Source organism: Aspergillus heteromorphus (assembly GCF_003184545.1).
Source record: "Aspergillus heteromorphus CBS 117.55 chromosome Unknown BO70scaffold_4, whole genome shotgun sequence".
NCBI lineage: Eukaryota > Fungi > Ascomycota > Eurotiomycetes > Eurotiales > Aspergillaceae > Aspergillus > Aspergillus heteromorphus.
In genome coordinates this window covers 826,400-848,713 of record NW_020290409.1, presented here as the reverse complement: position 1 = coordinate 848,713, position 22,314 = coordinate 826,400, and the positions used below count along the sequence as shown (strand labels likewise).

At 52.9% G+C, this 22,314-nt stretch overlaps 8 protein-coding genes and 2 non-coding genes across 10 annotated transcripts; 5 read left to right on the top strand and 5 right to left on the bottom strand.

Annotated features, from left to right (window-relative positions):
• Positions 1–145: 145 nt before the first annotated feature.
• BO70DRAFT_418270 (glutamate decarboxylase) lies at positions 146–2,451 on the bottom strand (the record flags this gene model as incomplete). The annotated part of the gene is made up of 5 exons (XM_025547445.1): positions 146–728; positions 800–1,338; positions 1,419–2,054; positions 2,109–2,136; positions 2,231–2,451. 5 exons carry the CDS (start codon positions 2,449–2,451, stop codon positions 623–625), a joined length of 1,530 nt encoding a protein of 509 aa, XP_025402370.1. The 3' UTR covers positions 146–622.
• A 506-nt stretch (positions 2,452–2,957) lies between these two features.
• Positions 2,958–4,063, top strand: BO70DRAFT_350409 (Aldo/keto reductase; the record flags this gene model as incomplete). Its single annotated transcript, XM_025541693.1, has 2 exons — positions 2,958–3,135; positions 3,201–4,063. 2 exons carry the CDS (start codon positions 2,958–2,960, stop codon positions 4,061–4,063), a joined length of 1,041 nt encoding a protein of 346 aa, XP_025402369.1.
• Positions 4,064–4,486: 423 nt separating this feature from the next.
• Positions 4,487–6,355, bottom strand: BO70DRAFT_265762 (uncharacterized protein; the record flags this gene model as incomplete). The annotated part of the gene is made up of 1 exon (XM_025538945.1): positions 4,487–6,355. A coding segment is annotated over one exon (1,869 nt), but the record flags the coding sequence as incomplete, so codon positions are not given.
• A 365-nt stretch (positions 6,356–6,720) lies between these two features.
• On the bottom strand, positions 6,721–7,161 carry BO70DRAFT_393690 (uncharacterized protein; the record flags this gene model as incomplete). The annotated part of the gene is made up of 4 exons (XM_025546399.1): positions 6,721–6,814; positions 6,871–6,957; positions 7,024–7,094; positions 7,147–7,161. 4 exons carry the CDS (start codon positions 7,159–7,161, stop codon positions 6,721–6,723), a joined length of 267 nt encoding a protein of 88 aa, XP_025402367.1.
• A 1,852-nt stretch (positions 7,162–9,013) lies between these two features.
• Positions 9,014–10,023, top strand: BO70DRAFT_393689 (uncharacterized protein; the record flags this gene model as incomplete). The annotated part of the gene is made up of 3 exons (XM_025546398.1): positions 9,014–9,143; positions 9,199–9,622; positions 9,921–10,023. The coding sequence occupies 3 exons, from the start codon at positions 9,014–9,016 to the stop codon at positions 10,021–10,023; spliced, it is 657 nt and encodes a 218-aa protein (XP_025402366.1).
• BO70DRAFT_t67 lies at positions 9,746–9,816 on the bottom strand. The gene has a single exon. It is a non-coding gene; the product is annotated as a tRNA-Gly (tRNA).
• A 1,391-nt stretch (positions 10,024–11,414) lies between the features above and the next one.
• On the top strand, positions 11,415–11,486 carry BO70DRAFT_t70. The gene has a single exon. It is a non-coding gene; the product is annotated as a tRNA-Gln (tRNA).
• Positions 11,487–13,895: 2,409 nt separating this feature from the next.
• On the bottom strand, positions 13,896–15,290 carry BO70DRAFT_285503 (putative alpha-1,3-mannosyltransferase; the record flags this gene model as incomplete). Its single annotated transcript, XM_025539164.1, has 1 exon — positions 13,896–15,290. One exon carries the CDS (start codon positions 15,288–15,290, stop codon positions 13,896–13,898), a length of 1,395 nt encoding a protein of 464 aa, XP_025402365.1.
• A 2,375-nt stretch (positions 15,291–17,665) lies between these two features.
• On the top strand, positions 17,666–18,907 carry BO70DRAFT_393687 (uncharacterized protein; the record flags this gene model as incomplete). Its single annotated transcript, XM_025546397.1, has 1 exon — positions 17,666–18,907. One exon carries the CDS (start codon positions 17,666–17,668, stop codon positions 18,905–18,907), a length of 1,242 nt encoding a protein of 413 aa, XP_025402364.1.
• An 847-nt stretch (positions 18,908–19,754) lies between these two features.
• On the top strand, positions 19,755–21,410 carry BO70DRAFT_393686 (uncharacterized protein; the record flags this gene model as incomplete). Its single annotated transcript, XM_025546396.1, has 2 exons — positions 19,755–19,884; positions 19,933–21,410. 2 exons carry the CDS (start codon positions 19,755–19,757, stop codon positions 21,408–21,410), a joined length of 1,608 nt encoding a protein of 535 aa, XP_025402363.1.
• Between the last annotated feature and the right edge of the window lie 904 nt (positions 21,411–22,314).

Here is a 22,314-nt window from a genome sequence, read left to right as displayed (position 1 = left end):
GCAAACAATGTCAGAGTTCGACCATAGACGGCCATGAACCTTGGAAGAACCTCAGCCTCATATGATCCATTATGATGGGCGGAAGCCACCGCCGCCTCCCTGCGTCCCCTCGACAAGTTCATCGGAAATAATTAGCTGAACGGTGGAGCCTCTGCATGGCGGGGAGTAGAAAGCGGAAACCACTACGCGGCTTACCGATACTCGCCCCCCCCATCGGCATTCATTAATGGTGCTCGCTCGCAGGCACGGTTAGGCTATACGTAAGGGGTGTCCGATGCATCCGGACAGACCCGGACAGCTGCATTGACAAGAGGGGGGCACGAGTTCGTTGGAGCAGCATCTGCGGGCTGTGCCAGCAACCATGGATCCGTTGGATTCTTACCACTGACAGCTTTCAGGGGGAAGCATATTGTACCTAGCTGGATGTATGGATGTATGGAGGATGGGTGGATGACTTGGCAAATGACAATGACAAATTCCCATACCAGGCTTCCTTCCCACCTCCAATCTGGGCTAAATAAGGACACGAACGCGGTCGACCGTTGTTTGTGTGACCCGTCGCAGGCAGACAGATAATCCAAATCGATTAGAATCATGACCCGCCGCGTTCCCAATCAATCACTCAACACACCGCATGCGTCTTTCCCGTTTGTCCTTGGAGCGAATGCTGCTCGTTGCTGTACACCGGATGGCCCTCGGGCCCGCGCGAGGCATGTGTCTGGACGTAGCTGCTCGGTGTCAGTCTTTCTGCTTCTTTTCTGTAACATATGTCCGCTGGAATGGTTCACAGGTCACATACTGGGAATATCGCTCAATCAAGCTGGCGTCCATTTCCTCCAGCGACTTGATTGCCAATCGGATGTCCTCCACCAGGAGATTGCAGCGGTGCATGCTGAAGTCCTCGCGCAGCACGATCCGCATCATCTTCAGCTGATTGCTCTTCGGCGCCATGGTATACGCCGGAATCACCCAGCCCCGACGACGCAGCACATGGGCCAGGGCGAATTCGTCGTACAGCCGGTCCTCCTGCTCCGGAAATCGGTACGCGACCAGGGGCAGCCCCCGGCCGCCGCCCTCGCTCATAATGATGAACCCCATCTTCGCCAGCTCCGCCGCCAGGTGGTCCGCGATCTGGGTGAGATTGGTCATGATGGCCCGGTACCCGTGCTTCCCCAGCCGGATCAGCTGGTAGTACTGGCCGATGATATGGGGGGCGCCCTTGGAGAAGTTCAGGGTGAAGCTAGCCTGCTCAGCGCCCAGGTAGTTGATGTTGAAGATGAGCTCCCTGGGCAGGTATTCGGGAGCGCGCCAGAAGACCCATCCGACGCCCGGGTAAACCTGTCACTCGGTGAGTCAGTCTCCACCAGGACATCCAAAGCGCATCCCCCCCCCCCACGACTATGACCTATCTCACTCACCAGCCCATACTTATGCCCTGAGACATTAATGGAAATGACCTTCTCCAGCCTAAAGTCCCACACCAGCTCCGGCCTCACAAACGGGACCACAAACCCACCACTCGCGGCATCGACGTGAATCGGGCAGTCGATGTTCCTCTGCAGCAGCAACTCATTGATGCCCTTCACATCCTCATACTGCCCGGTATACGTGGTCCCGAGGATCGCGCAGATGCCCACGGTATTCTCGTCGACCAGATCCACCGCCTCCTTGGGATCGATGACATACCGCGCGTCCGTGCAATAGACGTACTTCTCCTCGACCTCGAAGTACCGTGCCGCTTTCTCCCAGCACACCTGCACCGCGCTGTTCATGATGATGTTGGGCCGCGACCAGTCCTTGCCCGCCGCTTTGCGCCGGTTCTGCCAGCGCTTCTTCATCGCGAGCATCGCCAGCATGATCGCCTCCGAGGATCCCACCGTCGAGGTGCCGATGGCGTCTTGCTCGTTGCGCGGTTCGTTGGCCGTGGGCGCGTGCAGAAGCCCCGCGATCATGTTCACGCACCGGTTTTGGATGTGTGCCGTTTGCGGGTATTGTTCGTAGTCGATGAAGTTTTTGCTCATCGCGTCGGACATGAGTTGTTGCACCTCGTCTTCCTGCGTGCCGTTAGTAAGGTTGTTTCAGGTGGTGGTGGGATCCGGTAGGTCTACCATGTACGTCGTCACGAAGCTCGCAAGGCTATACAGCGTTACTTTACTCCAGTCCTAACCTATTCCAGTCCAGACACAGCCCAGCCCACCCAAGGACAGGCACAGGGACAGGGGATGTATACTTGAGCAGCGGATTCCCATCCAGACTCAACTCATCCTTGATCATGCGATACACGACCGACGCAGGCATCTCCTCCTCTCTCATGACATGCTCCGGCAGCTCCTCGATCGCATAGCGCGTGCCATACACGTACGGCGAGACGGCAGAAGCCTCCTTATCGCGCTGTTCGCGCTGGCGCCGGCGGGCGTGCGACTCCTTCGCGACGGTGGACAGATGAACCATCCTGGATGAAGCCTGAATCTGATCACTTAGACACACACACACACATCCACGATGGGATAGCTGATCGGGTTGGATGATTAAAGCTGGACGGAATGTCCGCTTTATAGTCTTTGGGGGGGGGGGGAAGTGGTCGCACAAACCTTGTGTTGCTCAGGATGACCTCACCACCTCCGCCCCGCCTCCGGATGGGCCAGACCTCACCTCGTGTTATGCTTACCCCTCCTCGTGCAACGGGGCTGCGCTGTCGGTGGCATGATTCACCGAGTGTACTGGTTGGGGGAGCTGGAGCTGGGGCTGGGGCTGTAACGGTATTGAATATAAGGAGCAAGGCAAGATGAGGGCGGAGTTAGCGGCGGAGTTAGCGGCGGACGTAAAGATCGCTCTGTAGCGGTTCGGATGCGATGCGAGGTGTCTTTGGGGATATAAAAGGGGTCGATGTTCAAAGGGTTTGGCATTCGATCGAACTGGAAAGAGCATCACTAAAGCTTTACAAATTATTCCTCGCAATGCCCCGCCTCAACAACCTGCCCACCCGCCCACTCGGCAAAAACGGCCCTCTGATCCCGCGCATCGGCTTAGGGCTCATGGCTGCCAGCGGCACATACGGCGCGCCTCTCTCGGAGACAGAGCACCTCACCTTTCTGGATGAGGTGTATAATCGCGGCGAGACGTTCTGGGACACAGGTATTGTTCCTTCGTCTTCCCCTAATAATCTCTGATTGCATCGGACTAACAGGGGAAATAAATAGCGGACAAATACACCGACTCCGAAGCCATACTGGGCAAGTGGTTCGCCATGAACCCCTCCAAGCGGGAAGACATCTTCCTGGCGACGAAATTCGGCATCTGCACCGCCCCCGAAGGAACCCAGACGGGGAAGAAATACTGGATGGACTCGACACCAGAATACTGTCGCGCGGCGTTGGAGAGATCCCTCACCCGTCTTGGCCTTCCATACGTGGATCTATACTACATCCACCGTCTAGACAAAGTCACTCCGATCGAGAAGACGATCGAAGCTATGGTGCAGCTGAAGAAAGAGGGCAAGATCCGCTTCCTAGGATTAAGCGAATGCAGCGCAGAGTCACTGCGACGCGCGCACGCCATCCACCCGATCACCTGCGTGCAAGTCGAATACAGCATCTTCTGCCGGGAGATCGAGTCCCCGCGTGTGGGGTTGCTCGAGGTAGCGCGGGAGCTAGGCGTCGCGGTTGTGGCGTATAGTCCGCTTGGAAATGGGGTTCTGGGTGGTGGGATTCGGTCACGGGAGGATGTTGCAGGGCCTGGGGATTCCAGGGGCGTGCTGCCGTGGCTGAGGGAGGGGAATATCGAGGTGAATGTGGCGGTGGTGGATCGGATTGCGGCGATGGCGAGGAAGAAAGGTGTTACCACGGCGCAGTTGGCGTTGGCGTGGCTGTTGGCGCAGGGGGATGATGTGTTTCCGATTCCGGGGACCCGGAGGGTGGAGAGGTTGGAGGAGAATTTGGGGAGTCTGGGGGTGGAGCTGTTGGGTGGGGAGGAGGGGGAGATGAGGCGGTTGGCGGAGAGGGTCGTCGGGGGACGGTTTCAGGCGTTGACGGGGTTTGATTTTGCGGATACGCCGGTTTTGTGAGTGGCGGGGATGGTGGGGGTAGGGTTGTTTTGGTGGTGAAGGGGGGGGGGGTGATGCTGGAACGAGGATGTTTTCGCGTAGATGGGCGTGGTTAGACAGTTTTCATTGAATTCTCTTTCATTGTGGAATAACTATATATCTTCAAAGTTAGGAATGTCACCTCGTGCGGTCCTCAGGCGCTTGCAGATGAGGTGTCTTGGACAATGACTGTGGCGATGCTTGTATGTCAGGAAGCATGAGGAACTCGATCGTGGGATCATCCAGACCAAATGTGACGGGTGGAGTAAATCCACGTATGCCCAAGTCGGAGGGGGCCACATCATGCAAAAGGGAACTTTGAAGGAAGGCTTCATCGCTAGGATTGTAGACGGCAGCAGGTGATTGCATAAGTAGCGACTGTACCGGTTCCAGCCTCCAACTATCCCCACGCGTAATGCAAATCGATCCGAAGTACGGCATGGGTAATTTCAGGGCTGGCTCGACTGCAGACCTTGTGCTTCCAGTCCCAGTACCCTCTTCTTCGATATATACAACGTATCCGATGCCATTCGCAGCCTCTGCCTCGATACTCATGAGCTTGTTCAGCTGCGTGCTCGTCTCGATCGCAATGTATCGGTTCGGATTACTCGAACAGCACAGCTCGTCCAAGGTCTGGATTACCTTTCGAACGATCCCCAGATCATGGGGCCGTTGATGTTCCAGAACGTTGGAAGCGCCTAGACGGTGCCCTTCAATATGAGACAAAACAAGTGCCACTGCTGCGGTGAAGGCCTTGTGCTGAAGTCCTCGATAAGAAAGGACAGGGCGGATGTTGCGGAATGCGAGACAGCGAGTGAGTACCTCGCGACAGGCAGGGGGGACAGCCTGTTTGCTGTATGCATAATCTGGTCGTTGTGAAGACGCTGTCGCGACGTCTACATGATGACCCCGATGCCGCAGTATGTACGGCTGGTGAAGGACAACCAGAAGGTAATACTGGTGCATTTGCGTAAAGAGCCTGGAGATTCTGTCCATCTTGTCCGTATCCAACAATGCATCCTCAGTCGTAGGAATCTCCCAGCAACCAACAGGCACCGACCGGGCCACCTTCTTCAGCTCTGAATCGATATCCCGCGTCACCGCATAGTCATCATATGCGTTCTCCAAGGTCTCCTGGCCAGGTAGATCGCAACGTCGCATACGCATATTCCGAGCAATAATCCGGCCTGCTATCACGCAATGCAAGCGGTCCAACTTCCTGAAGGGCGGATACGTATCCAACGTCTGCTCGCTGGAAAAGCCAGGGTTGTTCACGGCGACCGGAAGACCAAGCATCAGCGATAGAAAGCGATCGTTGAATACGAGTTGGGACCAGACAAATTTCGCGCGACTGCTCGCCTTCTCATTCCGCTGGGACAGGCCGATGGTTTCGGCTATGCTCAGTGCACGGCGGAATATCAGCCATGCTGCGCGCAGATTCCCTGAGTTGATGTGGTAGCGGGCTTCCAGGAGCAGGGTGTCCAGCCCATCGACGGAGTCGATCAGAATGTCCTGGGATGTTACGTGACAGGACGCGAGTTCTAGGTATCGTCGCGAGGTTTCTGTGGTAGAGTCCTTGAGCTGTAGCTCTGGGTGGTCGGATGGGGTGAACTGCAGTTGCTGTAAACCAAGCGCTAGTTGGATGAGTTTTCGGGCCAAATGGATCGGGTGAGATGCGGTAATTGGTAGCCCGGGATCAGTCTCAGGGTGTTCCACGTTCGCGATGGTGGAAGATGGTCGTTTTCGTGAAGGAATAAGCGTCTGAAAGGGAAGGCTGAAGAACCCTCCTTTGCTCAGTATCAGTACGGCCACATGGGGGTGTGGGAGTAGCGCCCGAAGGCTGCCGCTAAGCTGCTGGAAACGGTTCGTCAGATCCGGACCATCAGTTACAGCCGACAGAAGTCCTTGTATGTCGCTTTCGATTCTTTCATGGGGCGCGGGCCTGCAATGCTGCGCTGGAATCAATTCCTGGGACGGGTGGGGTTGGCAGCTGCGGTTTCTCTGTTGGATCAACTGGCTGACGAGAGCCTCGACGTGAACCATGCGATGCTGAATATTCGCCTCGCTGCCGCTTCTTGGGTCTGCATGTTCCTGGCTGATGCACGGGGATCCGTGCGACTGGCAGTAGACGCAAATGGGGCTGGAGGGCGGCTCGAACTTGCATCGTCTCTTCCGGTGTTTGCATTCCCAGCAGGAGAAGGTGCCTTTACGCGTCTTGCGTCGCTTGGACACGGGATAGGCGGGGCCAGGGGTTGATGATGAGGTGGATGCCATTTGGGGGGTGTGTGGGAGTTGTTGAGCAGGGGAAGTTGACAGACCAAAAAGACCACTCGGCTAAAAAGGTGTTCCAGACACCTCAGTAGGCGTGATACCGAATGATACTGGGTTTGACAGAAGTGGACGAGGAGCCGATCGCCGCTACGGTCGGGGTTTCGGGGGGCCCAGATGCCGACTGGCCGAAATTAATTTCTTAAGAGGTACTACCTATCCACCATACTGGGCATTTCATTTTCCAAGTATATATATATACATATATATCTATATATATAAACTTAGAGTTGTGTGGCCGCCGAGTTCGGTCCCCGCCCGTCATCCGTTTGATTGAATTTTGGATCCCAGCGGCATACAACCATGCCTATTTACATGTCGAAATCCAAGATCTCGATGTTCAATCCTGGCGGGACCTGGACGCCTTTCAAATTATCTACATCCACCGTGTCTGGGGCAGAGACCCTGGGTGCGTTAGCAATTGCCGCCAAAAGCAAAGACAGATATTCAGGCACGCATACGACATGAAGTGGATGGGCGGAGTGGTCAGCGTGGAATCATATTCGTCGGGGACTTCCAGGTCTCTATCATGGTAGGTCTGCCGGATTCTGGAATGAGTGATGCCTTCATCAGCACGCCGACTTCTTCTTCAGGGACCCGGAGATGCCACATACGTGGCCGCGAGCTTGCTTCCCTCGCCGTAGTATTCATGAGCTAGCTCATTGTCGTAGCGGACATCGAAAGTCTGCACGTTCCATCAGCATGATCTGTGAGCATTCCCTTCGAGAACCACTGACCAAGTTCTTAACCATCTTGGCTCGGAAAGGTGTTAGTTGGGACGGTCGCAATAGATGATGTTTGTTCGAATCAGACGTGCTCTGGCCATCAAGCAGCCGGGGTAGCTGCGCGCTTATAACACCGGCATCGATTCCAATCCCTGGGACATCGATAATTTACGTTCCGGGAGATCTTGGTATGGACGTTCATCGCATCGCTTCGATTGGCGTGTGTGTATTGCATACGTGTGGGATGAGGTCATGCCTACTTCATGAGTCCTGGGAACGGCGTCTGTGATGCCCGTTCCGCGGTGGTAGAGTTCCGTGTCCCATGGGGAAGAGGTTCCAGGCCCATGACCAGGCCGATGGATAGATATTTCCCACGCGGAGATGACAGGCTGGACTGACTGCATTGTCCATTCATCTTGGTCTCGGGCGCGTTGTCTCCAGTTCTTTGGTTGATGGCTATCTATCGCTCGGCAGATGGCGGCAATTGGAGGCAATTGGAGGCAATTGGAGGCAGTTCAGCGTATGAATTCGCGACTAAGGCGATGGATCACAGGCGTGTGTTGCTGCTAACAGCCATACCTTTCCATCGAGAATGAAGATGGTCAATCGATTTGATGCCAGCAAGTCGGTGCGGGGAAATCCGGGTCCACGATGCGACCGGTCGGGAGTAACCGGGTCCGGTTAGGGTCGGAGCTGCAGCCACGCTAGCCGGTTTGGGTAAGCCCTCAATGATGGGCTCTTGGAGGTGACCGACATAAACACCAATACATTCATTCGGTAATCAGGTTCTAAGTAAACAATCCAACCCAACAAGACAAAGACAGACAAAGAAATCTATTGGAACCCTCACGAAAACTGCACAACTGCTGTCATGGTACCGGCCTTGGATCTCTGGCTGCCTCAAGCAACCGGATCCGTCCTCGCCCAATGCCCTTTCCCATTATGCAACCCCCATTTCGCTTGCCAATTGCTCGTTCCCTTGCCTTTGCCCTTGCTGCCACTTGAGGGCTCGCAATAGGCGTTTGTCTTTCCACCATCGGTGCTCTCGATGTCTTTCCATCTCTGATACTTCGATCTGTCACCGAGTGGATGATACATCGCACCCATGTACTTCCAATTCCTATTCACCACCACTCGGAATCGTCCTTTTGTTTGCGGATTTGCAAATGCATTCAGCTAAGCCACATTCCCGACTGTTTATCAAATGGGGCAAAATGGGGGAGATTTACCTGCGCGATAGACTGCATCGGACCAGAGGGGATACTCATACAAGGCACTGGTGGAAAGAAATTTATTTTCAAAATTTTAAGGAGGCTGCATCTTCCTGTCCATGGCGTTCTGATTTCATATTGGCAGACTGTCAACCCGGCAAAAACAGTCAAGCTGTCCTTTAGCAAACTGGCTGGGGAGATCTCCTTTTACCTCCATGGCCACCTCACAACGGAAGAAATCCCCTTTCATGTCTCCGTAGAAGCTCCTGGCAGCATTTCGCCCCGAAAAGAACCCGTCTTTTCATTCAGTCTGAGGGTTTCTTTTTGCCCGACCAATATCGTTTTACTCGCCGATTCACTTTCTGCTATCCCTTTATCTACCGTTTCAAATAGCATTACAGAGCTCATCATGTGCCCCCCCCGACGACTATGTCCCTTCTAGGGAAACCGAAGAGGGCCGAATCGTGCGTGACTTGTTCGAAAACCCAGATACCTCCGTATCTGAGGCCATACAGAAAATAGTCGATATTGGTTACAGTTACACATCTCTCGACGGCCCGGCCCCACATGAGCTTCATTATATCCATGCCTATGGCGTAGTGGAAACCTTGATGGAAATAGTGATGGACAACGCACCTTCCCACCATGCCAGACTATTGGATTTCCTAATGCAGTTGCAAAAGCTCGACCTGAGGCACCCAGTGACGGGGGAGTCTATCTGGTTCGATCCGGGGTTTGCAAAGTACTGGACCGGGCTCCCTGAATTGAGAATATGGGTAGTTGATGAGTGGCATTCGGGTAAGTCCATCCCCCTGCTAGTCTATTATGCGAGTTAATGCTAAGACTGATTCAGGCTGGGGCGACAACGATAATGACTGCGAGGCGCTCCGCAACTTTGAAAACATGGATGCCTTTCTCGCGCAACTCTCGGCGATGGCAGACGTAGAATACGGCGCCGGGAATGAGTGGCATCCGCTGGACTTTTCCATTTTCCCAATCTACATGTGCCGGGATGCTCTTGTCCGGCGCAACAAATGCGAACCCCAGGTGCGAAGTGCGTGCAGATGGTTTATCTACGCCGCCGAGCGCATTTGGCACAACTGCAAGCACCGACGATTTCGCAAGGAGTATGAGGCCCCTTGGTCGGGATTCAGTTTCAAATGCTGGCATACCTGGGAGCGGGGCCTCCGTGCCATCCAGTCGGAGTACCCCCCTGGAAGCACGCGGATGATGGTTACTGCCGCGTTGAAGGAGATCGATCGGGTGGAGGAAATGATGTGGGGGGCGGATCGGAAGAGGCATTTGTGTTTTCCAACGGAGGAACTGCCATAGTACAACCTTTCGTTCAATATGGTAGGTAATGCGGAGCAAGAAAGAAAAAAAGAAAAAACAAATGGTGATGCATCATCCGTGAATCGAACACGGGCCTCATCGATGGCAACGATGAATTCTACCACTAGACCAATGATGCTTCTTGATGTCTTGGCAGTAAGACCTTGGATCCAAGACCCATTGCTGGCTCCGACGGCCCATAACATGTTCTCTGGACGTAACTGGACGGACACATCGAATTAGAACACACTCGTATTTGTACTTCGTGACCTGTCTAGGACACATAGTCCTCAGCAGAAGTTCCCAACTCCCACAGGGCAAAGAGGGTAACCACACCGGTTTGTAAATACCCTGGTCTCATCTTCATCTGTCGCTGTCCGTCGCGCCCAGTCAACCGTTAGCCCCGAATCGCCAGAAAGAATATACTTGGGATATCCAAGACGGCCAACTCGGAGTCTCGTGTGAAATATAAAACCAAACTTGGTGTAAGGCTTCATCAACGTGTTGGAGACGCCACTGTCGATCCCCACGGACAATGGGTAAATGACGCACAGCTGATAACTGCGAAAGACATCGCTTCCAGCACTAGTATTAGCTTTCAGCAAAAGCGAATATAGCTACTGTACTCCGTGAATGTCGCACTCCCAATACCGAAGCCAGCTCTTACCCAGGGAAAGATATCCTCCCCGGGCATGGTTGTCAGGTTGAACCGTTAGACCAGGAATGTGATATGCACCCAATCATCACAACTCCGAAGCCGCGGGAATTCTTTCCAAAGGTGACTGATTCACTTTTGACTCGGCAGTCTCGGGGCCCATCTCTACTAGCGGGGTGTTGGTTCTGGGTTTGGACAGTGAATGCACACAGTCGGAGAGTCGACTTTCTCCGCTAAGTCAGGTCGCGTCATCCCGCCCCATCCCCATCCCTATTACCCTCAGCTAAGCGTTCGCATTTCACCGATCATATGGCTAGAAACCATTCCGACACCGACAGCCGTTCCAGGATACCTCGCACACAAAGCCGGTGCTAAGGAGCGACCCTACGCCACTGCCCGCGGGGATCTTCCGAGGGACTTTCTAGGGCGTGGAGGATCACGAGACCCCACGGAGGCAAGTATCGCGAGTCTTCTCATCCCATCTGGCATAACCTCAGCGCTGATGACCAGCATGTCTGGGCTGGCAACTGGGCAGATAGTGGAGGATATATGCGGCCATATTCTCCCCGGAAACCAGACGCGGGCCGGAAGTCGTTTGCGATTGGTATGGCGTCCCGATGATGGAGTCTCTGCTCGGCACGAGGCCGATCCCGGCTTTTTAGGCCTGAACGGGGGATGTCAGGCCGTCCCTTCGGTGGCTGGGGGACAGCAAGCCTCGTATACTCTATGTAGACCTGGAGGTGGTGACTCGATGTATTGAGTGCGGCTTTGCGACTGATTCTGTAGCCCTTGATGTCTACGATGACAGGTTCCAGAAATCGGTGTGTGAATATATTCTATACCCATTGTGGGCGCTTTGTCGCCCACGATCCCGATAAATATGATATAACTGCCAATATACTACCTAGAATGGACCCGATGTATGTGGTAGTTTTATTTGTGTAACGATATATCTCCAGATGTATTGACTATGGCATAACAATACAGATATGAGCTATGATATGAAGCTGATGGGGTCATTGGATTTATTTACTCAAACTTTTGTGTTATAGAACCAAAGAATGAGGACATCATCAACAATTGGTTGTGTAGTGTAATGGTCATCACTCTGGATTCTGATTCCAGCAATCCCGGTTCGATCCCGGGCACGACCTTTTTGTTTTCGTTCGTGGGACAGCGGACGCGGGTAAACGGGCGTGGGCTCGACTCCGACAGATTCAGATACAGGGCGGAGTATGTCGCTGTTTCATTTTTGCCCGAGCGTGGAAGAACCGGATGCACCGGGTCGCGCATGGATGAGCGTTTGTATTCGCCGCATTGTCTCTTCGAGTACTTGCTTATATTATTGATTCTGCCCCTAGCTGTCGCAGTAAGGGTTCTCTCGGAATTTCGAAGCTCCAGGCGTCTTCCAATCGTATCATCTTGAAAAAAAATCCAGAGTCACCAGCGTTCGCTGGTAGAGTGTAGTGTCTATAGTGGTTATGAATCCTGTCACAACCGCACTGAATCTGAGAATCTCGTATCATTGAAGCACTTGCCTTCCAGCCATTGCCCATACCGTTGACATTGCCTTGCCAGTGTATCTGACCAGTCTTATGGAGCGTCCCAACGAGCATAAAGAGCTGTGCATGCTGGGTGATCTGTATCGCTCTGAATATGGTAAGCCCACACGGAGGTCATACCGTGCTACTTTATGCCCGTTGGTGTTAGATGTGCGGTAGAAGACTTCGGACACAAACCAAGAAATGTCGTGATCGGGTGAAGCTCTCTGCTCTCTACCGCAGAGAGACCAACATGTCTATAAACAGTGGTTGGTCTAATTTTGTATAGTTGGGTAAGACCAAAACACCAAGACCAGGTGCTGAGGAGCAAATGAGCTCCGTGGGCACTGTTATTATCTTGATCAGAAGGTGTGATGGCGGTGATGGTTACATCGTTTAAGAGAAAGATATGGCTTCCCAAGACATCCAAGTCAGACAATGTGCCTTGTCAGCACCGACCGAGCCCAGTCTGCGGCCTAGCGATTCGAGATGTGATTGGTGGATCAGCGGCAGCGGGCTTGTTGGAATCAGTAGTAGTATCGGGCTGAGCGTCTCGCATGTGCAAGAACTCTGGAGGAGTATAACGACGTTGTTCAACACCTTGATCGATCGACGACCGGAGGATTGGTGGAAGCGTTGTCTAGCTCGTATTCAACAATCGGGGGTGGAAGGGTTGAGATAGGCTTCTCATGAAAGACCACATCTCGGGCCGCGATAATGTTTAAAGTATCCATGTCGGCAGCGTTGGCCATCAAGTCAAATAAAGTATTTGCAACATGCGGTTGTTGCAGGGATTCGGCAAAGCCGAGGTCCTCGCGAAGATCGGGATCGGCTTGAAGAATCGCAGCATGTGACTGCAAATGCTCGCGAAGTTTTAAACTTGGCTTCTTGAGACGTGCAGAGCGTCGGAGTGGTTGATTTGAAGCCTTTGATTGGCCTTTGGGATTGTTATTTGGTAAATCAACTTCCTTATTGTCACCTGTTCTTGAATCTTCGATTGCTGGTGTTTGCAACCCATCCATCGGTCGTAGCTGACAGTATTTGAAAGAAACAGCAACTGCAGCAGAAACAGTGCTGGTAGCAAAACCCCCACCCATTCGAGACTTGCAGTTCTCTCCTAAATTAATTAACCACGGGGTTTTGATTCATGACTGATGATGTGTGTTGATTGGAATTTCCCGACGAGTTACCAGGGGGAATATAGGCATAATTGGGAGACAGGCACCGGTGTCATGGTGACATCTTTTTTTTTTTTTTTTTTTTTTTTTCCCATACTCAAGACCGGCGCAGACCTGTGTCTGTGATGTAATATACAATTTTATAGCTCTTTATTATTATTTGAAGCTTTCATGTGCTGGGATTCGGAGTGTATGACCCATGGGAACATGGGTTATATTGGAATGGTTATCCACTGGTCCTGCTGAGTTTCTGGATGACCAGATCAAGAAAATCTGTAATTAGATTGACTGTTGGAAAAGCAATGATTATCGAGTATTGATCGCTGAATGCATGGAAGCTGGGAGGGGTAGAAAGGAGAGAAGGAAGAAGAGATTGGGGAGTCGGTGGATGATCGGGTTTTATCAACCGGGACAGAGTTAGTGAAGTGACAACAAAGACGAGTAAGTTTTCAACCATTGAATGTGAGGCCTCACGACAGTGACTGGTGAGATGAATGTCAAATATAAATTGAATGGGCTTGAAATGAAATTCGTCGGCTGCGCAAAAGGCAATGAGTCGCTATTCTAGGTATGTTTGTCCTATGTACAAATGGTGTATGGCTGCTCCGATGCATCCATCGGTTCTTCGTATGATATGGAAGTTGGGTTGCTGCTCTGCTCTGCTGTAGTCAAGGCTGCATTCGAGGAGGATGCCGCAGTTCCCCTCGGACGGGAGGGAAGGGCAGCCGGAGCCCTTAATGGGCGCACTGGAACATGAAACCCTCGATACCATCCTCCACAAACCATGCTGGCCAGCGTGGGCATGCGAAAAAAAAAGATCTCACTTCGGAAACTGAAAGAGTCTTCAAACCGGATACACCAACTCATCAATCGTCTTCGCCAGCTCAATCGAGCGAGTCAAAACACCAAACTCATCAGCCGTGAGACTCCTCACCTCACCCCCAACCATACAACTATGATCCTGCTTCCTGGCCCCCTTCACCCACTGGGCATCAATCATCCACTTCTCAGGAACCTGATAAACAAACTCCATATCGCTCTGCCCCTTATTCTTCAGCAGACTGCCATTATACCACAACAGCCGATTTTTGGCATCGACATGCGCAATAACAAAACTGCACACGCCATTCCTCCCCTCATCATCCACATCCTCCCACCCGACAATACCGCCATAATGCTTGGAGAACTCGTACTGGGCGCCGGCCAGCTCCAGCCCCAACCACCAGCTCTCCTTATCGCCGTGGGTGATCTTGTACGTGGTCTCCTCACGCACCTCATACGAGTTCTGCCAGCAGATATGCAGCAGACCCATGAAGGTATCGGGGCGGCCCTTGTTCAGCACCACGAGGCCGGAGTCCGCCTCCTCGGCGTACTGCTGCGTCCAGACCAGCGACGCGTTCATTTCGGGGCTGGGGTGTAGGATTTGAGAGTGCCACCAGTCGTGGCGGTCTGCGAAGGCGTATTGCCAGAGGAGACGGTCGTGGAAGAGGAGGGCACCCTTTTGTACGACCGCGGGATGCTGTAGCAGGACCTCGGGGGGTTGGAGGAAGACGGCGTCTGCGTCGGCGAGGATCACCGTTTCGAAGTGCGAGCCCAGCGCCGCGAAGGCCTTGATGGCCCATCCGCCGCTTTGCAGTTGGAGGGTCGTGTCGTCAAAGATGGTGAGGATGTTGAGGAATTCGATGGCCGGGCCTGTGCCGGATAGGCTGGCCAGGTGGGCGCGGCTGGTTGCGGAGAGGTCGCTATCGCCTGCGTAGACGACCTGGATGGGGAGGGTGGAGGCGAGAACGGTGCGCAGCGAGCCGATGAGGTGTGCTGCGTATCGCAGGGTTTTGTCGCTGGTTGGGATGACGATTCCGGCTGAGCCCCGGGTGAAGGTGGCGCGGAGGTCGGCGACGGGGTGTTGGGAGGTGGTGTTTTGGGGGTTCTTAAGGAAGATGTATTGGGTGATGCAGATGCGTTCGACAGCGTCGAGGTAGATTTGGGTCGTCGGGTCTTGGGATGCGGCGGCGAGGGAGAGCCATTTGGCCATGAGTCGGTTGCGGCGACCGAGTTCGCCGTATTTCATCTTGAAGGGCTTCTCGATCGGGATGTCGGCGAAGTATTCGGAGACGTCGGTGACGAGGATGATGTCTGTCTCGGGGGAATGGTGGATGATCTTCCGTTCGTGGCCGAACCCTAGGGCTTGGGAGGTGGTTGAGGTGGACGAGAGCAGCCAGAAGGTCGACAGGATGGCCATGGCTGCGATGCCCCCGAGGAGGATGCGGATTCCCCGTAGGGTCCGCAGAGCTGCGAAGACGCTCATGTTCTGCTGGTGGAATTCATCCCAGGCCATGTTTGCGGTTGAGGGATCGAGGGAGCCAGCATGGGCAGTCTCGGGGGTTTAGGTCTGGTCTGTCTCCCCGGCAGAAGAATTGCTTCTGCCTGCACGGATGACGTTGGCAGGAAACATCGACGGCCGGGCCAGGATGGGCCTCGCGCGCCGTGACGGAGGGGCATGACTTGTTCTTATAAGTAGATCAACGGGGTCCAGGGCCAATAGGGGTTGTCCGCCCAGGGTTTACGTAGATCCTGGTCGGGAGAGTCAGCCCAGCAGCAGCAGCTAAGGAGCTAGGTGGATGAGCCATGGCCGAGGGAAATTAGGGGAATTACGCGTGCACGAGACCAGCACTCACTGCATAGGGATCGCAGGATTCCGGAGCCTAAACGATTTCCGTGCGTGGGAGGGGGCAAAAAAGAGTGGAGTCGACCGTCACGGGCAGTCTGGCAGAGGCTCTATCTATCTAGCCTCTACAAAGTAGATAGTAGGGCTGATCCCTATCCAGTCGGCTTCCGGACGGACTCCGGCCCCTCCGAGGAAATTGGCAGTCATCACCAGTGCAAAAGTGCAAAAAGCAAAGGCTGCGGCTTCGATCGATGGCTGGCTGGGCTAGTGGGCTAAGCCTCGACGACCCACCTGGCCCTTGGGGACGGTTCCCTGATAGGGCCACCCAAAGCTTGGCTGTTCTCGAGCCATCGATTTCGGTTAGTTTTACCTCCATTTCCAGTGCGAACTGAAAATGATTCCAGGGCGCTCTTCGTGTTCTCAGCTACTGTCGGCCACCCTGGCAACATCCCGGAAGTCGAGTAGCCTCGCTGGACGGGATGTCCATTCCTCAACTGCCCTATTCCGGTCCGATATGTTCGTGATGAATGAAAATATAAAAGGTCTTGCCCTTCATTAGGCAGCCAACTGTAAACAACTAGTGCAGCAGAGAGCCAGAAGAACTGTCAACAATGTCCCTGAAACCCTGCGTTCCTGTCGAGATCCACCGGCGAGGCTAATTACAACGGTACGGCGGTACGCACCCCTGGTGAACCTGGGATGGGGGCCAGGACCAATGCCAGATAGATAGACTATTGAGGTAGTCTCCCGCCAAGGCCGAAAAAAACTTAGCCAACAGCCCCAGACCGAACATCTCCATCGTATATCTCGTGTTCAATCGGCATCTTTTCCCCAAAATCCAAGACCATGGCGTTTACACAGTTAATTTAATTTAATCCCTCCCCCCCGTGCCTTCGTTTCTTCACAAGTTTCACGTCTCACCAGCAGTCAGCACCCCCAGGCCACGACGACTGCCTGCAGCCAGCCGGATCAGGCAGGATAAAGTTTTTGCCTGGAGAACCGATAGCCGCTGAGTCATTTTTAGTGGGCTGGCCCAGTGTCCAGTGTCCAGTGTCCCCCCTTCAATAATCGCCCCCAAACCGGCGACTAGGCTGTTTAGGCGACCGTATTCAAGCCAAATGTTTGGTTAAAGTTGTTAATTAAAATCAGGGGCCGTGTACACTGTACGATGGATTTGAGACTGAGGTTGAGGCTGTGCTGCCACGGGATGGATGAATCCTGCTGGATCCTTTGATTGTGTGAGACATGCATACGTCAGTGTGATAAGCTGCCGCTCTAGAGATAGACTCATGGCGAACTTGACCGCTTAGTTAGATTTCATTTTATGCGCGTTGGAGGCTAAGATATTACTGAGGGGAAAGGTGTGTGGTATGCGGGCTAGTTAGGTCTCCGATTTCCACTGTCAGGATACACTGCGGAAGGGTTGAAATTAAAGTACAGTTACAGCAACATGCCTTAGAGGCTGCGGTAAAGTTTAACATGGCTTTTGTCGTGTAATGTTTCTGCTATATCAGAATTGTTGCCCTCATAGGAATCCAAAAAAGGGTAGATTTGTTCTGTTCAGTGGCTTAATTGATGTGCTGCGGGGCCGATGGTGTTTTTATTACACCGATGACAATCAGATGCTTATTCTATGGCATTTCCGTGAATCCCGCCATCCATTGACAGTTATATCATTGTATCTCTGGCAAACAATCACCCAACAATCCAAGTAGTCCGCAAAAGCAATCAATGCAGAAAATTCCATATCCAATGCCCTGCACAAGAAACATACAGAAACACACCCAGCCTCTTATTCAATTCCGGGACCTGCGTCCCAGCGACAGCCGACATACAGACAACCAAACAAAGACTCTCATCACAATGAATCATCACCATGACATAAGACCAGCATCAACATCACCAGCAACTCTTCCCCTCATCCATCTCCAACCGCCCCACCCATCGCCATGTCGCCAGCAGCAACCCCCCCCAAGACGCCGGTGAGCATGCAAGCGGAGCACTGCATCATCTGCGGAGTCTCGATCGGCATCCAGGACACCAACCTAACGAGAATCCGATGTTTCGAGACCAAGCCCGTGGAGCGGAAACACATCCGGCTATACCCTGCAGCGGAGCTGGAGAAGGCGTACTTCCGCAACCATCCGTATCGTTGGATATCGCTGTACCGACTAAGTGGGATATCTGCATCTTTCATTCTTTATTCCTTGAAATTTCAACGGAGAACGTCGCTAACAGGAGACCGGATACTAGTCATCTACAACCCGGACCTCAACGAATGGACCCTTTCTGGAATCGGGTCCCGCCATCCAGAACGAGAAGTCGGATACGTCCCCTGGGATCCGACTGCCGCGTTGATCGACCAGAATATCGTGACGCCGACGGAGGATCTCATGGAGGTGAGGAAATGGGCCTTGAAACAGGATAGCGATACCGTACTGGGGTTTCCGGTCCATATGCACTGTTGGACGATGACAGAGGTGGTGCTCGGGGATGTCCTGGAGCAGCATTTTGATGCTCTGTGCCGGATTCTGCGGCAGCAGTGGACGGCGTATCGGAAGGGGTGGGATATGCAGTACATTCAGCGTCAGCTGTGGCATCAGACTTGGGGGTCTGGATTCGCGTGGTTGAGACCGGGGCTTTATTCGAAGGGGGAGAAGGGTAAGACCTGTTGCACTCCATTTCTGACCTTCTATTTTCTGGTTCCGTCTGAGCCGTTAACGAGGAGAATAGTAAATGATCCGTTACGGATTTGCGCCATCAAGAGGACGTTACGGGATGACCAAAATCGAAAACCGAGAAAGAAGACGCAGCCACCCCCCGTCCAGCCGGTGGCTTCACCGGCATTCTTCTTCCCGTGGATGTCTCTTTCTGTCGAGATCCAAATGCTCGTCCTCGAGTATCTCACTGACAATGACATCGACAATTTGAGAACGGCTTCGAGACACGCAGTCCCAGATTACTACTGGCGGCATGTGGCACGTAAGGCGCTGAAGTTTGGGAGAGCCCATGATGAGGGAAAGAGGAGGGACTGGGAGTATGTATGGGGGAGGCTGCGGCGGTCCTATGAGCATGCGGATAAGGAAGAATGGATGAATCACGCGAGGATTGCGGGGTTCTTGGGGAAGATTAAGGCTGAGCTTTGGAGGAGTCTGAGGCCTGGGACGTGGGAGGGGACGCGGGTTGAGTGATGATGATGTATTGGTGTTTCGATATGCCTGCGCGGCCTTTCGCATGAGTTCTGTTTGTCGATTGGTGTGATTGATGATGGGCAGAGGAGCTGGGAGTTGTTGGCCTGCCAAGCATCAGCATTTCTCTCACCACGCGAAGCCGAGAATACCTCTGTGGTGTTTCAAAATGCATAATGGGCCTGTCCGTTGCTTCATGGCCCACTCGGCCATTTCCATGGCAAATCCACAAAGGATGACCAGTTTCTTGTGATATCCCTAGGCAATGCTAGCCATCTCTGGGTAGACGATCTTGGAAGTCGTCGGCATCAACCGCAGATTTCACGGAAAGTGCCCATCGCGTTGGGATCCAGGAAATAATCACGGAGCCTGGCGTAGTGTCAGCTCAGATAGAAGCTTCGCGGATGTCCTGCAGACCCGCCGCATCGGCTCGCCCCGTGAAGACCAGGACAGTGAATGTGGGTTTCTTTGTCTTCCTTATGACCCACCCCGATGGCATCCATTACTCTCTTGCTAAGGCGACCTTTTCCTCCTAGGCCCTTGGTATTCTCCCCTCCTACCTAGGTTGTTTCCTACTACCATAGCAGCGTTGAAGTGAGAATGATGGAGCCACATATACCAGTCAAAATGTATAAAAGGTCCCTAGCACACCTGCAATTCAAGGGTTCAAGCTGCCACCCATACAATATAGTCCCTGGTTAGCAGTACGCAGGTTACCCCCCCTTTGTTTTGCCACTTTCCGCGCATCTTACCGTTCAAGTAGCAGCGGAACAGTGTAACTCCCGTTGACAGCCATCGTTTCACACACCTTTGTTCCAGCCAAAGGGGAAGAAAGCTGAACAAAGAAATAATGGACTACTCACGCAACTTCTACCGGGTCCAGGTCCCAGAATGGGAAAGCTACTACATGCCGTACAGGCAACTGGAAAAGCAGCTGACCGAGGCACTCTGGGCCAACGCACCCCCCTCTGCCCTTCCTGGTATGTACTCCATGAAAGCCACCTATTGCATGCGCTAACATTATTTAGATTTCCTGGCAAACCTGGAGAGGGCAATTAAGGTCCATGACAGGTGGTGCCGACGACAGGAGGAGCACATTCGCCTTCGGGTAGCTGAGATCAAGTACCATTCCGGTCTAGATCTGGATACTTGGGAGCCTGGGATGGCACCTTGGAGAAATCTGTCTCAAATTCAACTCGAGCTCATGTGCGCATCAGTGGATGAACTTGAGGGGGCGGCGATGAAAATGAGATACTACCAGGTGAAGAATACCGCAGCTATCGCTCACCTACATGACCTTGTGAGGCAACGTGCGGGCTTGCACGCATCAAATGCGAATGATACGCCCGAGCAGCAGTCTGACCATACTACAGAACAGTTTTTTGGCAAGCTGGCAGATGTGAAAGATAGGCTGAACGCTCTGATTACATGCCTGTGCGAGGAATCAAGGGCTGGAGCAGGACAAAGCAATGAGCACCTGGAAACGAATGTTGATTCGGGAGAGGGGGGCCAGAGACCGCGGAGCCCTTTGCCAGAAGCAACAGAAGCAACAGAAAGTCTGCTCCGTGACTACCAGCGGCTAGAAAATGCTACATGGATGGATGACGCATCGACGGTGGTTTCTCTCGTGACCGAGAAATTCGACCGCTGTCAACTGGATGGGGAAGACTTTCTAAAGTCTGCAGTCGACTTTGCAATTTATTTGCATGCTCCCTATACGGCCAGTGCTTTATTCGAAGAAGTCGCTCCCCGGCACGGCTTTTCGATCGACGAGCACCTACTAAACCGCCTGATTACCGTGCTCGGGTATTCAAACGAGCGACCACCGTGGTATATTGCAGCAGAGCTTCCTCGACCAAAGCTTGGAGAAAGCATTATCTCTATTCTCATCGGGAACCTCGGCCCTAATGCGGTAGATGTCCTGCTCTCCAAGGACGGCTCCGGGCGCTCCCCTCTCCACTATGCCGCTATATATGGGCTTGAATTAGTGTGCACATCGATTGTAAAGGCCGCTGAAAGCTGGGACAAGGGCTCAGTGTACGAGCTATACATGGCATCAGACAACCAAGGAGTTTGGCCGTTGGAGTACGCGGTGGCCCATAGGCATCCTGATGCTGCAAGCATCATCGCGTACTCCATGATGGAAAAGATGAGCCCAGAGGATTTGAATGAAGTGTATCCGATGTTTGGAAGCCTTGCGCGCTTGGCTATCCTGTTGGAGAACGACCGCTTGGTGTCCTTGATGGTGGCGATCTGCAACAATTATAGGGGTTGGTCGGAAGTACCCTATCCGGAAGGGAGTCCTTTGCATATCGCAGTCCGAGGTGGAAAGACCGCCTACGTCACGATTCTTCTGAATTCAGTATTCTCCCAATTTTTGCACACTCCTGAGCCAGTCGACGGCTTGACCCCAATGAACATTGCGGTCAGCGGGAAGCATCTTGAGGTCGCTTATTTGCTGTACGAGGCTGGGGTTACCATAGATCTCAGTAGGCTCACGTTCTAGTGAGTAAACTATCTATACTCGACATCCCCGCAAGCAAGCTCAGGGAGTCACGCTTGAACCTGGTCGCAGGTACTTCTCAACCTCTCAGTTTGCTTTTTGTCTTTCTTTACTTCGTTTTATCATCCGTCACTTTTGATATATTATATTAGACTATTTTGTGTCTCTTCATACACTTGCTAGACCAATCGTCTACAATTTCTTATATCTTTCATCCTGATAAGGACAACAGCCGCTGTATTATGCATCGAATGTTGCAACTAGGGTTTGAATCGTAGTTTTACATTTTTTAGTTCTAAGATAGCCTGTTCCTTCGGCCAACAAAGTTTATAGATATAGGCAATCCAGCAGCCCTAAGAACTTTCCCGATAGCCGTCCTTCCCCATCAGACTCCTCTGCCATAGAATAAATCATCCGTCCACCAACATTGGAGTTATTTGACTAGCCCTATAACGCCCATTGGAGCAAGCGACACCGACCGCTGCGGATGTACACAGTTAAATAACTGCAGCAAGTTATTCTACTCGATTGGTGGCCAGGTGTGGGGACGTGAAGATACAAAGTACATTCATTCAGAAAGGAGTCTTCTGGAAGAGGTTGTGGTGGAATTTATTATATGACTCGGGGAGGTGTGCCGATCGGCGACGCACAGGGCTCTTAGTCCGCCTACTGATTATATACAATCGGGCGATGCAGTATGACTGAGGCCGTGGAAACTGGGAAGGGTAAGGTGGGGATTACTCGGATAATTCTCGTGGCGGGTTTCGGACCCTCGCGGATAAGGGTGGAGAGGGCGCTCACAGTTAGGCTCAGGGTCTCGCGTGAGACTGAGGGGAAAGGGTGAAGCCATGGTGTATATGTGTGTGTGTAGGTCAGTCGGGTCGGGCAATCTGCAGGCTGAGGGTCT